This window comes from Talpa occidentalis, unplaced genomic scaffold, assembly GCF_014898055.3.
Source record: "Talpa occidentalis isolate TD23 unplaced genomic scaffold, MPIMG_talOcc4v2.1, whole genome shotgun sequence".
In the NCBI taxonomy this organism is placed as follows: domain Eukaryota; kingdom Metazoa; phylum Chordata; class Mammalia; order Eulipotyphla; family Talpidae; genus Talpa; species Talpa occidentalis.
This window is the reverse complement of record NW_026555331.1, coordinates 59,837,579-59,854,864: the sequence shown is the minus strand read 5'-3', so window position 1 is coordinate 59,854,864 and position 17,286 is coordinate 59,837,579. Positions and strand designations below refer to the sequence as shown.

Here is a 17,286-nt window from a genome sequence, read left to right as displayed (position 1 = left end):
ACCAGGGAAATCAAACCCTATTTATATATGTTTATCCAAATACATGTTTAAGTATACACACACACATCTAAATATACACATACCGAAGTGTTCATAAGTAGGTTTTTTAAAAAATGAATGGATTTTTGATAATCTAGGGTTTCTGGGCACTTTCCCTTAAAGTGAGGGAATCTGGGCTTTGGGGAATATCACCAGAAGATTCATGGCCAGTTTCTGTCAGGTTGTAGAGAACCATCTGGAGTCAGGAGCTCACCTTGCTGCCATAGAGTAAACTGGCTCCAATCGCCCTTCTCTCTCAGGTTCTCATCTTCAGGCAGGAAGAGGCCTTGGGCTTTATCCATGACTGCAAGACCTTCATCGCGGATTAACTTCCAATTTCTTTCTAAGGACTAGAGGGAAGATCTTGATTTTACTGGGATGAAAATATTCTTGGTAGAACACCTTATATTCTCAATTTTTTGTTTGCTTGATTAATAAAGTAATGAAATGTTTGTTCTCATCCAAATTGCTCATCTCGATTTTCTCTGCGAACTCTTGTGAAGAGTATAAAGGAAAAACAGCCTAATATTAATTTTCAGAAAATAATGCCTTTGGGGCATAATTCCTAGGAACCTCAGAGAATAATCCCCTCCACCATTTGTTTTTAGATTTGGCTAAAGGTTATTTCTTTTTTAAAGACCATAACCTAACAAGCATATAGATCTTGCTGATCATATCACATCAATGCACTACATTGAGCATCATGGGACAACTGAACATCCAGACTAGAATACAAATCACCAAATTAATTTCACCTTTCAATAGAGGTCCTCATAAAGATGCCATTCAGCAGGGTAAATATTAATTAAACTTTCGAAGACATTGGAAAGGTGGTCATTGGAGCATGGATGTATTATAAAAGTAATAGCAGAACAAAGCAAATAAATGCCCTAGTGTTTAGAATTCAGCCAAACAAAAATATTCCTTGACTTCTCATTTGTGAGATTGCTTTAGCTCCTGTCAGAAAACAGGTTTACAACCAGTGGAGCTTGGAGTGGTGGCAAGACTGGTACATCCAGAGGCCTTCCAGGTAATTGTCAAGATCACACTGTGATGCTGATTACAGTGTGGGGGCAGAGTGAGGTGGGGCAGAGCTGGTAGACAGGCAGGTTAGACCTTGGAGTAGCAAACCTAAAAGAACTTCTATCAGGAGAAAAGAACAAAAACTGTTTTCCTGTATGAAAAAGACACCGTAGAGATGAAACAAGATTTTGAAATGTTAATAATTTTAAACATTTTTGTGTTAAATAACAAGTGGATAGAATAGCTGAGTATATGGTGCGTGGATAGGGAGGAACACAATAGATGATTTCAATAAGAATGGGGCTCAAGAGCAAGGACCTAGAACTAATAAGTTACAAAGAGAAAGATTCTGACACAAAAAATGAAAACAATTAGTGTTGCCTCAAAATGGATTGAGGTGCCTTGTAAAACACAATTCTCTAGCTTTTGAATTAGTCAAGTGAAGCCCGAAAGACCAATTATTGGATAGAACAAAGCACAAGATAATGTGTAGTGATTTTACCAACTCATGCTTTATGAATTCATGATTCAAGGCAGGAAAAGCAAGAAGTCAGGCAACTGCATAGGCAGAAGCTCCAGGAAAGACAAATACCTCAGAGATCTGTGTGAAACCAGAAGCCAACTGCAGTCAGACCTAAGGACGTTTTTTATACTGTGTGAAAGCAAATTGTTTATTAAAATATCCTAGGGCTATAGATTTTAAGGTTACATAATGATTTTATATTCATTCCCCCTTTATTGGTCTATTTTTTTCTCTAGTTTCAGCTTTACTGAGATGTAGTTACATATTAAATGGTAAGATATTTAAAGTGTATATTGCGGTGATTTGATACACATATACACTGCAAAAAGACTCCTCCCATCCGGTTAATTAACACACTCATCACTTCACATATTTATCTTTCTGTGTGTGTGTGAACAATTACATTTTACTTTATTAGCAAATTTCAATTATATGATAGTGTTATTAATTGTAGTCACCATGTTTTACATTAGATCCCCAGACTTTATTCATTTTATAGCTGAAAGTAGCTTTTCACCAGCCTCTTCTATCTCGCCCACCCCCCTAGGCTCTGGCAGCCACTTTTACACTGTTTCTATTCATTTAACATTTTGCTTTAATTCGACATGTAAGTGACATCCTGCAGTCCTTTTCTTTCTCTGCCTGACTCATTTCATTTAGTATAATGCCCTCAAAGTCTATCCACTTTGTTGCAATGGTGGGATTTCCTCTTTTCTCCTGACTGAAGGGTACATGTCATACATACACACACGTCTTCTTTACCCATTCACTAACTGATGGACACTTACGTGCGTCCATAGCTTGGATATTGTGAATAATGCTGCAGTGAAAATAGGTTTGTAGAAATCGCTTCAATGTGCTGCTCTTATTTCCTTTACACACATACCCAGAGTGGGACTGTTGGGTCATGTGATAATTCCAGTTACAATTTCTTAAGGAAATTATATTTATTTGCAATAGTATGTATACCAATTGACTAATTTTGTTTTTCTGTTTCTATGAAATCTGCCTAGTGCAGCATGCCAAAATCCATGGCTGCCCCTATACCCTCCCCGCTTCCTGCCGGTGCTGGTCATCTATCCACCAACATTTATGATATGACTTCATCCCAAGTGGATAATTTGTAAATAGCAAATCTAACTGCATTTGAATAAAGAGATACTCAAAAGGCCTCACGTGGGCAGGTCCCTGAAGTCAGAAAATAAGATGGTTCTGTCAAGAATCCTGAGATTACCGGAAAGAAAAAAATGAATCCCAGATATTCACCATCTCTCAAATGCACCTAAATTGCCAACACTCCCTGTGGTTATTGTAACTTGTTCAAGTAGCTAGATAAATCTGTTATATTCTTGTTAAAGTGCCACAAAGACAAGGGGAAAATTACCTCTCCGACACATGAAATTACTTTCCAGATGAGGTTATCGGTGTCTTACACAGACACGCTCTCCTCCTCTCCCCTCCTGGTATTTTAGAAGTTTCTTTTCTTTCTTTTGAAAGCCGATTTTAGGTACATCAATGGAAAGAGCTGATCTTTTTTTACTAAAATAGGGTACAAGCCCTAGGGGAAATGCTTAAGTGATTGCGTCACTAAATACAATTTTTTTTTACCTTTTACTTGAGAGCATGCTGTTTCTTTTATGTGAAATGGTGACATCCCTGCCTCCCCTTTACCTCCTATCCTCAACAGTCCCCTGGGAATTGTTGAGGTACTTTTCCATGAGTAGAAATGACTTTTCAAAAACACTTTTCACTTCCTCTTGTCTTACATGGCACACAGATGTCAGGTGGCCGACTGGCGCAAAAGGAGCAAAATGGTCCAGCGGGATCTCCTCAGGCCCAGCTGGAAACACCTGTACCGCATGCCACAGGCTTGCTCAATACTTAGAAGTCTGGTTTATTTTCATCACAAAACAAACATTTTCGAGTTTGATACTTTGTCATAGAATTTTACAACAGGAACAAGCCATACTACTAATCTAGTGAAAACTTTTCCACTTCATGGCGGACAGAATCACTCTTGGTGGTTAATAAGCCTAACATCTTCCAGGCCAGGGCAAGAGTTGGCTCTGCCATGTCCCCACTCCAGCACCTGTGGGAGAACAGGTCAGGCTATGCTGGCACCGGGAGGTACTTGAAGGTCTTTGGGGGTACCTTGGCACTGGCACTGGCACTGTGAGTGTCTCAAAGCGAGTTCACCTTCCTAACAACTGGGAAAAGTGGGCTAAGCAAGCGATCACAGCCATTAAACCTGGTGACATAACAAATATCACAAAGCCAGAGGCAAACAAGGTCTATGTGTAAACATTCTTTCTAGCACAGTCATGACTGCACGTGGAGGTGTTTTTCAACTTTAGAAAGACACAGCATAGCAGGGTCTCTTTTATGGGCCTGAAGAAGAAAACTGGGATGAGACCTAGAAATATTGTTTTTAAGGACAAGCAAGGTACTACAATGAATAAAATTCACATGTTTATAGAAGATTAAAGACTAGCTGAATTAGTCAGGCTATGGGGAGGAGGGAGGGAGGGAGGGGGAGAAAGAGAGAGAGAGAGAGAGAGAGAGAGAGAGAGAGAGAATGGGAAATAATGTGATTTTCTTCTGTAATAATATGACTCAGTTGTCTGAGATGGCAAAGAATTCCATTTTTAAAGGAAATTCCAGTAGGAACTAGAAGGTTCACACAGAGCAAGCCATGCCTACATTTTTAAAGGACTTATCTGAAATATTATTTCCCAAATTCCTGCATTTCACAACTGAAAAGAAAACTGATAGGTTGGGAATTGAACTGATTGCCCAGAAAACGGTCTCTAGTTCACGTTTCTTCTTGTGGCTACACAGACTTTAGAAAACTGAGATGTGATTGTTTTTTACAAATGCCGTACGTCTTCATAAATCCATCATTGACAACTACCTTCTGAGTTAAACTCAGTTGCACTTGACACTCTAGTTACTTATGAATGGCCTTCCCAGTTTTAATCCCACAGTATATTCAAATACACTGCTGAGGAGAGCAGTGGGTGAGTCGGGAGAGGTCTGCTGCACCGTGTGGGTAGCTCCCTGGCCAGCCTGGGGATCAAACTCATGCTGCAGTGGCTGCAGATAGCTTCAGAGTGCTGAGACTTAACCCCTTGCAGCACCAGGGAGGCCCGCACATTCAGTTCTCTTTAATTTATATTCGCTTCCAGGCAATGGACCCCCTCCCAGATAGTATGCGCACTCCTCTTCACCATTAAATGAGATGTCCTGTTTTTAAAGTCTTCTCCTAAAACAAATTTGCAGAAAATCTTTAGAGAAGCAAGCTATAGCCAAACATTCTTATTTAACTTCCCTTAATATTTTCATTTAACCAAAAATATACACTTACTACAGGTCTTATAACCAGAGCAGCTGTCTCTTATTTAACTCTTTCTAAGTCCTAAGTCCAACCCCCAGATATTCTTTTAAACTTCTGATATATACCAATTTACATATTCTAAATAAAACATTTATAGTTATTTCTTAATTTATTAAATCTAAAATTATCACTCATCTTTCTATCGACAAAGGTAAAAAGGTAACACTTTGACAATAACTTTTTCTGTTCTCCATCTCACAAAACAGTTAATCTCACAAGTCTTTCACGTATCTGAATAAATTCACATTTGGGTTTATAATAGGATAATGCGGTATCACTCACACCTGAGCCACACTGTAATTATATACTTCATTTCACACATAGTACTTTTAAAAATTCTTTTTGGCATAATTTTAATGCATGAATCACTCTTTCTTCTTTATAGCTCTGAAAGAGCACTTTTTCCACCATATGCCCCAAACATAAGCTATCCCTTTCTTTTTCTCTCTGGGTAGTTGCTGCTGGGTTGGCTACACAATGGTCATCATGGAATTTCCCTTGGCCCCTGCCTGATACCAGGCTTGCCAATTATTAGATTCTAGTTGTTTCAGAGAAAGGACACGACACAGGTTAAAATGAGTTTTTGAGTATACCTGAAGGGACCCTTATACTTTAATGAAGACTGTGTATAGAGGTTTAGGTAGTAAATCATTTTTCCTTAGAATTTAGATTGTGCTGCTATTTTGCATGATAAACTTGCAGTGATGCTGTTGGGAAATCTGATGCCTTCTAGATTACTTTGTTTTTCATCCTCTAGGAATTTTATTAAAGTCAGTATAGTCGTGAGGGGTGTAAATTCTGACCCTGCCACTTATTAGCTGTGTGATATCTGTAAAGTTATTGAACCACTCTGTGGTGAAGTTTTCTCCTTTATAAAAAGAGTAAAATACTACTACTTCCCTTAAAAGTCTCTAAAAAGATATGTGCTAAAAGTACTTGTCTTATACATACATACATGCATATATATGTGTGCATATATATGTATGTGTGTATGTGGCAATAATAATGATGAGGATTTTAAGAGCTTCTCTTTATTTCTGGTCTCCTGATATCCTTTGGCAACATACCTTAGTGTTAAGTGCGGGATACTCCATGTTCTCGTTAATGTGGAAACTCATACTTTTCAATTCTGGATCATCTTCTAGTATTTTGTTAATGCTATCTTCCCATTCCTCCCCCAACCCCCATTCTTTTTGTATCTTCTTTTGTTTGAAGGTTGAACATGTTAAAATGAGCCTCTAATTTCCTAACTTTTCTATTTTCTATCTTTAATTTTTTGTTTTTCTTCTGGAGGATTCCTTGATTATGCTTGCCACATTACTATTAAATTCTTATTTCTGCAAACTACATTTTTTTAGATTTTAGAGAGCCTTGTCTACATCTTTGATCATTTCTTTATATTGTATCTTACTCTTTTTTTTATGAATACACTATCTTTTATTATTTAAGTTGGAATTTGTTCCCTGGATTTTGTGTTACCACCAAACTATAGCATTCTTTTAGTTTGTTTTGCTCATCTTCTGTCATCTTGAAGGGTCTCACCAGGTTTGGTGTTTCTCTGCTATTAGCCCTATAAAACCGAGGTGATGACTGGAAAGCTTTGTGCAAAGGGGCAGGGCCTGTAAATGATGGATAGGCAGGCCGCACTATAGGGTGCATAACCAGGCCAGTTTGCTCACTATGTATCCTAGAAATCAGCATACAGGCCTATTTTTTGAGACCATGCAGTTCCTCCAGTTGATGCAGTATACCAGGCGCCTTGTATTCCTCCTCTTTCAAGGGCCCTCTGCTACCATTTATTTTCATTTCAGCTTTCTTGTACCTGCCAAGTCAGATACATCTCTTTTCCAATTTTTAACAAGCAAACAAAACACCTGTTCCTCTGTTATTGTCGCCCTCATTTTTTTTATTTGTACATTAACACTATTTTGATTCTTTTTTAATTTTTTAAAAAGATTTATTTATTTATACAAGCACTGGGTACAGTCAGAAGCATGGGAGGGTGAGAGAATTCACCAGAGCCAGAGCGGGGAACAGAACAGACAGAATGACGAAACACACTGCTGAGAGGAGCAGCGGGCGCGGTAGGAGAGGTCTGTTGCGCCATGTGGGACTCTCGCCGGTGGCCAGGGATCGAACCGGCGTTGCAGAGGCTGAGGGCAGCTTCACAGCCTAGTGATCAACTGCTGCGCCACCAGGTGAGGCCCCATTTTGATTCTTTTATTATCATTTGTGATTTCACATTAAATGCATGTTTAGTTTGCTTAATCCTTCACTCATTTGCTATATATCTCTAACAATTGATTACTTTTGACAGTTTACCTTTTCTTAGATTAGAAAGAACTTGTCAAATATAACTCAACTTTCCAGTGAAACAAACTTCATTAGCCTGCAAAGTCCTTTACTAGTCACTCAAATGCATCTTCAATGATCACTAAACAAGAGTAATGATGTTTCGTGCAACAGATAGTAGACAAACAGCAAAAGTCTCAGCATCACAGCTCACATTTTAAACCAAACTCTGTTCATCCATACACTGATTTATTGTCAACCTGATTTCTTTTCACCCCTTTCCTTGCATCATTCAGCTGGCAAACCCCCAAGTCCATGACGTGCTCATTTGATAAAAATGATTACGATACTTGAAGCTTGACATAAAAATCATTTTAAATTTGCTCTAATGAAACAAAATTCATCAAACTGAGCTTTAAATATCATCCTCTGTATAGGAAATTAGGATGTTTCAGAGAAATACTTTTGCTGAGGCAGCTAGTAAACATTGCAGATTGCTAAGCAAGGGGAGTTGCCACAGAAGGTCACCACTGATATTAGTCTGCAAGGGCTGCCACACAAAACACCAGAGACAATACGGCTTCACCAACAGAAATGTACTGTGTCTCAGTTCTGGAGGTTGAAAGCCAAAGATCAAAGTGTCGCGTCAGCAGGCTTCATTTCTTTTAAGCTTTGTCATTCAGCGGACCTCCTCACCATGCTCTCACCTGGGCTTTTCTCTGTGTATGTCCACACCCCTCCCTATGTCCAAATTTCCTTATTTTATAAGAACACGCAACACATTAGATTAGGGCCCACCCTTATGGACTCATTTTAACTTAACTACCTTTCAAAGTAGTTACTCTTTGAAAAGACAATTGGTTCTATCACCAAATACCTCACTATTCCAGTTTATTAGGGGTGTTGGGGCTTTAGACTATGCGTTTTGAGGGGATACACTAAACCCATAACATTAATACAGACTCAGGTAGGAACTAGCTCCAGTTAAGAAACCAAACAGCAGAGTGAAGGGAACAGGAATAAATACGAGTCAATAGATGAAAAAACAGATTTAATAAGAGCAAAATAAAACACAGCCATGGAAAAAGGCAGGAAGACGTACGCTTTCAACACATGGAACAAAACATATTACAAGAACTCTTAGAATTCAGATTAATGCAAACAAGTAACAGTGCATGGTTAGCTGCTAAGAAAGGGGGCATTAACAAAACATGGAGATCAACAGTTGAAAAGTCCCAGAGATAGGTTTGTACCTTGAAAAGTTCTGACCCTATAGTAAGTGGCTTGTGGCCAAAACTATTCTACTTAAAGTTTATGCATTAAATTGAAGAAAGAATGAGTGGATAACAATGGTACTTTAGTACAATGTATACCACATTGTACCTAATTATGGAAGAACATACATGCTATAGTTCATCATTTTAAAAACTTTGTAGTTGATATTTTAGAGATAAAGTCAGTTTATTTAAATTTAACCAAAACATACCCATGATAGACATGGGTAACAGAGTACTCAGCCTCAGAAGTAATACCCTGGGGTGGGGAATCCCCTTGAGTGCTGAGCTGAAGTTATGAAGTGAGGGCAAACACCATAGTGTGTCTCATGCTCTCACAGCAAATTCTCTTTGCAATAATTTTTAATAAAATCTCCAGGGAAATTAGTAGCATTAAACGAGCAATCTCTTGCTGGTCCTAGTGCATTTTAATTGCATCTCCTGTTTTTTGAATTTGGATATAAAGATATAGGAAAACATCTAACATTTCTTATTGTGGAAATGCAGAGACCAACCCAATGGAAAAACAAAGGCTATTCTGAACTTGCTCTACCAAGGAGTCAGCCACCACCACTTCTGCTTCTGGCAGGGGCTCAAAGGCAGGCAGAGGTGAGGGAAAGCTCTATTGTGAAAGACGGGAAGGTTTCAGGTGTGTCCTATTTGGCAGCTGCAGGCAGGGGAGCTATAGGCAGGTTGAGTAGGAGTGGGCGTCCTTCCTGATTGGCTGGGGGTGCCTATTTGACTTTCTCTGGTTGTTTCAAGGTTGGAATGGGACCAAAATTAGGGAAGCTGTCAGTTATTAATCAAGTCCTGGCCATTTGCAACCAACTGTCACAGAAGGTATTGTTAAGTTTCCTAGGTTGTTACTAGAGATAGCAATCAGGCTTCCTGGGTTGTTTATTGTAAAAAATGAATTGTTTTCCAGGGCAGGATGCTGCAGATTGTAGGTCAAGGTTCTGTTTTTACATATGGCCTTGTCATTGTGTGTTTGAATGCACAGTCTCTCATTATCTCCACTGAAGGTAAAGGAGAACATAAGGCATCTATGTTCTCACAAGTCTTGGAGAACTGAAATTCTGTTCTCCCTAGAGAGTAAGAGAAGGTAATTTCTTCCAGAAGAAAGGAGAAAAGATAGTCTACGTTGCCAGAAGAAACATCCTATCTGAGGGTTTCAAGCATTCAGAGGGCAAAGGAGACACATATTCCTCATAGCCTAGCCCCGATCAGCAGGGACTCTGGCCAACATCCCCAATTAGAAGGCAAGAGGGAGATAATGAGTCTTCCCTCCCAGCTCTGCCTACTGGGAATGGAGTGCTAAGCTGTCCTGAGGGAGCTACAGCTACAAGCAAAACTCCCAAAGAACAGAGTCTCAAGGGGCTGAAAGCCGAACACAGAGGCTTTCTGTATATATATATAAAATAAATCACTTGATTATCAGATAAACAAATTATGATCTGTACGTGCATATGTCTATTTGAGACATCAGTGTGGGTGTGTATAAAATAAGAAATAGATCATGGCCTACCAAGTTACAAATTTTAGAACTGCCAACCCCCAGGTCCAGCTGGGATTATCTGAAATATCAAACACATTGCAGTGAATCCTCTGAAAGGGTCACAGATAGAGTCAATTCTTAGGCATTTTTTCCCCACACTAACAATGAAAACTCACCAAGTTTGCTTTGAGAAAGAAAATGATCTTGTAGTTTGAGATGATTCAAATAATAGCAAATATTTTATTCATTTTTTATGTTACTGCAATTGACATCATCTATAACCTTAGCACAGTGTCGACTCTTACTATGGGTTCACATTTAAATACACACCAAAACAACTGTGATGGCAGGTTTTGTTTTAGTCTTGAGCCCAACCAAAACCAGGCAGAACTTTTCACCTGTAAATCACATGATCACCAATTCCATTAGTTCTCTGGACTCATGTCATCATTTTTGTAAGTACCACTGGAACCCAAAAAGTTTAAAGTTTGATTTAGGAAAATAGGTTAATGCTAGAAATAATAGGAAAATAATATTAATCTGGAGGAATTGCTCCCACTACTTCTTTATACTATACTTTTAAATAAAATGGCTAATCCTCTTAAAGTATAGCTTAATTCCAACTGTAAAGCTGAAAATATGTTTTGCTTCTTTCTCAATAATCCATTTAATTTCAAAAGCAGTTTAGTGAAAACATTCAAATATTTAATCACACCACTAATGTATTGCTGGACAAGTCTTTTTGTCCAGGAGACATTATTCATACACATTGGATTTCCTAATTAATAAGTCATAGTCTGAAGGAAAATCACAGAGAAAGTATCACCCTAATCCGTCATTCTTATTCACCAAGTCACACTATTGGCAAATTACTTGGCACTCCTCCAATTGCAAAAAAAACTGTAATATGAGGAAAGGAAAATATATCTGTGATGCTATTTATTTTGATGAGATCAGATGCTCTGTAAAAAAGAATGCGAAAGATTTTCCTTTCTTCCCAGCAATGAATGCAGGAAAAATAAATACAAAGGGGATATTTTAAACTATAGCTTTCTGTTGCTATTGCTTGTTGTGAGTTTAGTGTTACTGTAGTGGTTTCTATGCATGTTTGTTTACATATAAATTAGCCCTAAAATAATGTGGATCACAAAGGGGAGAGCAAAGGTATAGATTATGGTGGCTTTTCTCTCACCTAGAAGAGATCTTTTCTAGGGCCTCCCCGGTGGCGCAGCGGTTGAGCGCTGGGTTGTGAAGCTGCCCGCAACCTCTGCAGCGCCGGTTCGATCCCCGGCTGCTCCCCGGCCACCCGGAGGAGGGTCCCACATGGCGCGCAGACCTCTCCTGCTGCCCGCTGCTCCCCTCAGCAGTGTACTTCGGTCCTTCTGCCTGCTCTGCTCCCCGCTCTGGCTCTGGTGAATTCTCTCACCCTCCCGCGCTTCTGACTGTCCCCAGTACTTGTATAAATAAATAAATAAAATCTTTAAAAAAAAAAAAAAAAGAGGTCTTTTCTATTTGTAACCTAAAAAAGACTTTAATCCATTTTTCTTTCAATTTCTATGTTAAATACCCCCAGGGCACTTAGAGCCTTGAAATTTTTGATATGGGCAGAAACCTACTAAATTTCAATGAAAATAAACCTAAAAAGGGGTAAAAATTTACCCTTTTTTCATTGAGTTACGTAGCTTTTTAACATGTCCAGCCCACTCCAAGTCCCACACACAGTTTCCAAAATGCAAACTACATAACAAGGGAAAACAATGACAATTCAACAAGAGGGAAAAACAATAAAAAGAGGAAAAGGGAAAATGAAGACTTTTACTGACGCTGCCCCAGGAAACTTCAAGAAAATTGCATGCTGCATCTTACTGGAACATAGAATAAGAATAACTAAAATGAAAATATGCTATATATAGTAGTTAATTGTCGCAGAAGGGCCAGAATATGGGGTATGATTCTAAAAGAATTTGTGACCAAACAGAACAGCTACTTGATCTAGAAGCTTCCAGTTTAAGAAGTTAATGACTGGATGATGATCCATGATCCATAATATTCAGATATAATTTGAAAATGGAAGAAAATCTTAATTTGCAAGTGTGTATCAACTAAATGTTCTGGGCCCCAGGTATCCTCACACAGTAGGTCCTTATCAGTTATTGGTGAGAGGTCACCTAGAAATTACTTTTGTTTTACAAAGTCATAATCAAATCAACATTTCTGACAATAAATGAGGTTACCATAATAAAGCACAGTCCAAAGTTTTAAACACAAGATAACAACATACTCTGAGATTCCATGTTGTTTAGGGACCCCAGGATTAACTTCTAGTTCCTGCCTTTCTCCTTATATAAAGAAGTTTAAAGCAGGCAGGACTAGAATCAGAAGCACACAGAAAGAGTAATTTTGAAATAAAACTTGACTGGCAAAAAGGAGAAGGATATGAAACGTAAGGGCAAACATCAGTACTTTCAGGGGGTATGGATGAGGGTACAGACTTTGAGGACAGAGACCTCAGTTCAAATTCTAGTCCTGTTAGGTCTCCCTGGTGGCACAAGGGGTTAAGTTTCAGCACTATCAAGCTATCATCAGCCACTGCAACACGAATTTGATCCCCAGCCAGGGAATTAACCCACATGGCAAAGTGGACCTCTCCTGTCTCGCCCCTGCTCCCCTCAGCAGTGTATTTCAGATCTGCTTGTTCTGCTCCCCACTCTGTCTCTGATGAATCCTCCCACCTCCACACCTCTGGCCTACCCTCCAGTTCTTGTAAGCATAAAAAAAAAAATAAATCTTAAAAAAAATTCTAGGCCTGTCACCATTAGATATGGGATGCTGGGCAATTTTTCTTAACTTCTCTAATCTTAACTGATATAAACATGGCACAATAGCACATATCTTGATGGGCTTTGTAAAGATTATAAGAATCATATACAAAAGTGTCAGCATATTGATTATAAATATGAGATATTTAATACATTGTACCTGCTACATTATTTAAATAATGCAAATATTTCAAATTTAGTTTTCCAAGTTATTTTTTGGAAACCAGGATGTATTTCTCTATGAAAAGGCAACACATAAATCCTTCACCAACCCCTAGAAACTTGCTTATTTTTAACATGCTTGAGCTCATACATATAAATTCCCATTTTTAACAGGCTTATTGAAATATAACTCATATATCATAAAATTTACTTGATGAACTTTCATATTTTAGTTTTTAGTACAGTCATAGAGTTGTGCAATTATTTTTTTAAAGATTTATTTATTTGTTTATACAAGAACCGGGGTACAGGCCAGATGTGCGGGAAGGTGAGAGGATTCACCAGAGGCAGAGCAGGGAACAGAACAGGCAGAATGACTGAAATACACTGCTGAGAGTTGTACAATTATTAATACATCTAATTGTAGAATATTTTCATCACACCAAAAAGTAACCCTTTATTCATTAGCGATCACTCCCCTTATCCCATCTCTTTAGTCGTTGACTATCACCAACCTATTTCCTGTCTCTTAAGGATCTGCCTCATCTGGACAGTTTATATAAGTGGACTAATGTAATATGTGCTCTTTTGTGACTAGCTTCTTTCAATTATCATGACATTTTTAATGTTCACCTATATACCATTTATCAGTACTTCATTTCTTTCTTTCAAAAGGGGCTATACCATTTACATTCTCACCAGCAATGTGTAAAGGTTCCAATTTCTCCACATACTTGTTAATGATTTTCTTTAATGTTATAGCAGTTTCATCTTTGTTGAATGTTACCACATTGTGGTTTTGATTTGCCTTTCATTCTTCCATGTGCTTCTTGGCCTCACATATCTTCTTTAAATAAATGTTTGTTTGAATCCTTTCTCATTTTTTAAAGTGAGTTGTTTTTATATGAGTTAACAGATGTCTTCATATATTCTTATACAAGTCCCTTGACAGATAACTTGCAAATTTTAGGTCATTTCTGAATTTTATTTTCACTCTACTGATCATGTCCTCTGCAGAGCAAAAGTTTAAAATATGATGAAAAGCAATTTATCAACTACATTTACATTTAGATCTATTTCTACTCTGAGTTCACTTTTATATATAGTATGAAGTAACTTCATTCTTTCTATGTGGATGTCCAGTTGTCTCAGCACTCTTTGTGAAGACAATTCTTTTCCTGTTTCATACTGTTGGCACTCTTGTTGGAAAACAGCTGATCATAAATGTAAGGGTTTATTTCTAGACTCTCAGTTGTATTTTGCTGATCTCTAAGTCTACCTCTGTGGCAGTGTTACGCTTTCTTGATTACTGCTGCTTTGTGGTAAGTTTGAATTGGAAGGTGTGAGTCCTCCAACTTCGTCTTTTGCAAAATTGTTTTAATGATTCTGAATGTAGGATCAATTTCTATTAAAAAAAAAAGCCATGGAATTTTGAAGCTTTAGATCAATTTGGTAAGAATTGTTATTTTACCAATATTAAATTTTCTGAAACATAAACATAGGTGTGTTTTTATTTGTTTAGATGCTTTTATATATATATTTTAAGATTTTATTTATTTATGCATTCAAGAGCTGGGGTACAGGCCAGAGATGTGCGGGGGATGAGAGGAGTCACCAGAAACAGAGTGGGGAACAGAACAAGCAGACTGACTGAAATACACTGTTGAGGGGAGCAGCGGGGGTGAGACAGGAGAGGTCTGCCCCACCAGGTGGGTTTCTCTCTGGCAGGCTGGGGACTGAACTCATGCTGCAGAGGTTGTGGACCGCTCCATAGTGCGGCGCCCAACCCCTTGTGCCACCAGGGAGGCCCAATTTAGATGCTTTTAAATTTCCTCTAATAAGGTTTTGTAATTTTCACTGTACAAGTCCTGTGCTGCTTTATTCCACATTCTGTTACAGGTTGCCAAGGGAGCAAAAACCTGCCACCCTGAAATATATTTTTATGGCACAAGAGTAATTTCATAGAAAGGGCTTTTTGAGAGAGACATTTACATATGTGTAAAGGCTCTGTAAGTGCCCCTACCTCACAGTTTTAGGAAGACTTAATCTTCTAATCTTTTTTCAATGGAGAAGGAAGAATTTAAATCAGCATAATAATCATTCTCAACCACTTTAAATTAAAACAATCTGTAATAGTTCAGTTTAATAGTAATCTAATTTCAGTAGTATATAGAAATTCTACTCCCACTTTGTGCTATTATTATCACACAAATTATACCTTTAAATATTATAAAGTAATTAACACATGTTTTCTACACGTTATATAGTTGTTTTTAAATCAGACATAAGAAGAAAGAGTAATTAAAAAATACATACAGTCTCTTTCTACCTTTACCCATGTAGTTATTTTATCATTTGCTTTTTCTTCATGTGGGTTTGTGTTTCCACTTCATTTCATTTTAGCCTGAAGAACAGTCTTATAGAGCAAATGCTTATTTTTTAATATTCAGGGGATATCTTTCAATTATCAGGAGATATCTTAATTTCTCCTTTATTTTTATTTTTATTTATTTTTATTTTTTATTATTATTTTTTTTTTAAGATTTTATTTATTCATGCATACAAGAACCAGGGTACAGGCCAGATGCACTGGAGGGTGAGAGGATTCACCAGAGACAAAGTGGGGAGCAGAACAGGAAGACTGACTAAAGTACACTGCTGAGGAGAGCAGCAGACGAAGCAGGAGAGGTCTGCTACGCCATGTGGGATTCTCCCTAGCCGCCTGGGATCGAACCAACGTGCAGAGGCTGCGGACAGCTTCACAGCGCTGTATTCAACCACCTGCCCCACCAGTGGAAGCCAATTTCTTCTTTATTTTTGGAGGAGAGTTTTGCTAGATCAAGAATTCTTGGTTCACAGTCTCTCTTTCAGTATTCAGAGTCATCTTACTGCTTTCTGGTCTTTATGGTTTCTAATAAGAAGCTGGCTATTAATCACACTGAGGACAGCTTTTCTGTGATGAGCCATGTTCCCTCCCCTGCTTCCAAGAGCCTCACCTTGTCTTTGTCTTTTTACACACTCACTATGATGTATCTAGTTATGTTTCTTGAGTTTAGGCTACTTGTAGTCTACTGAGCTTCTTGACTTTGTAGTGTTTTTCATTTCATTTGGGAGGTTTTGGACATTATTTCTTCAATAAATAATCTTTCTGCCTCTCTCGTTCTTCTCTTCTTCTGAAGATTCCATTACGCATATGTTGGTACACTTATTGGTACACCACAGCTTGTTTTCTTCATTTTCTTTTCTTTGTGTTCCTCAAAGAGCATAATCTCAATCGTCTTCAAGCTTGCTGATTCTCTCTTCTATCAGCATGAATCTATTGTTTAGCCTCTCCAGTAACTTTTTCACTCTGTGAGAACTGTAACTCTCTCCAGTGACTTTTAATTTTTTTATTTTTTTAAAAGATTTATTTATTTATGCATATAAAATCTGGGGTACAGGCCAGAGATGAGAGGGGTGAGAGGATTCACCAGACATAGAGTGGGGAACAGAACAGGCAAACTGACTGAAATGCACTGCTGAGAGGATCAGTGGGTGAGACAGGAGAGGTCTGCTGCATCATGTGAGTAGCTCCCTGGCCAGCAGGGGATAGAACTCGTGCTGCAGAGGCTGCGGATTGCTTCATAGTGCGGTGCTTAACCCCTTGCACCACCAGGGAAGCCCTCCAGTGACTTTTTAAATTAAGGTGGTGTATGTTCTGAATCCAGATTTTCCATCTAGCTCTTTTCTATAATTTCTATCCCTTTATTGAAAGTCTTTATTTGGTGAGATATTGAGATCATGATTTCCTTTAATTATTTACACATAGTTCCCTTTAATTATGTGAACATATCTATAATACCTTATTTAAAGGTTGGTTTTTTTTTGTTTTTTTTTGTAATTTCAGGTTCTGGGATCCTCAAAAGCAGTTTCTAATGACTGAATTTTATTCCTGCTATATATGTTATTTTCCTAGGTTTTTTTTGTGTGTCATTTGAGTTTTATTGAAAACTGAAAATTTTAGATAATAAAATGTGGCAACTCTAGAAATCAGATCCACCCCTTCCCCAACACCTTATTTTTGGCTGATCTTTGTTACTGCTATCTGTTTAGTGGCTTTCTTGGATTAATTCTATAAAGCACTGATTACTCCACTGTAGTATCCGATGACTAGTTTAATGGTCAGTTTAATGGTCAGTCAATGAATAGTCAAAGACTTTCTTAACTGCTTTGAACCAGTAACTCTTTTTCCCTTTGTTGAGAGGTTCTGTGTGAGAGGAAATGGA

At 38.0% G+C, this 17,286-nt stretch overlaps 1 protein-coding gene across 17 annotated transcripts in view; it reads right to left on the bottom strand.

Annotated features, from left to right (window-relative positions):
• Nucleotides 1-17,286, bottom strand: part of ASPH (aspartate beta-hydroxylase) — a 196,527-nt gene that overhangs the window by 24,917 nt on the left and 154,324 nt on the right. For all 17 annotated transcript variants that reach the window (XM_054692235.1, XM_054692242.1, XM_054692249.1 and 14 more), the window contains one exon: nt 254-389. In XM_054692235.1, coding sequence (XP_054548210.1) covers nt 254-389 — 136 coding nt within the window. The remainder of the gene's footprint in view (nt 1-253; nt 390-17,286) is intronic.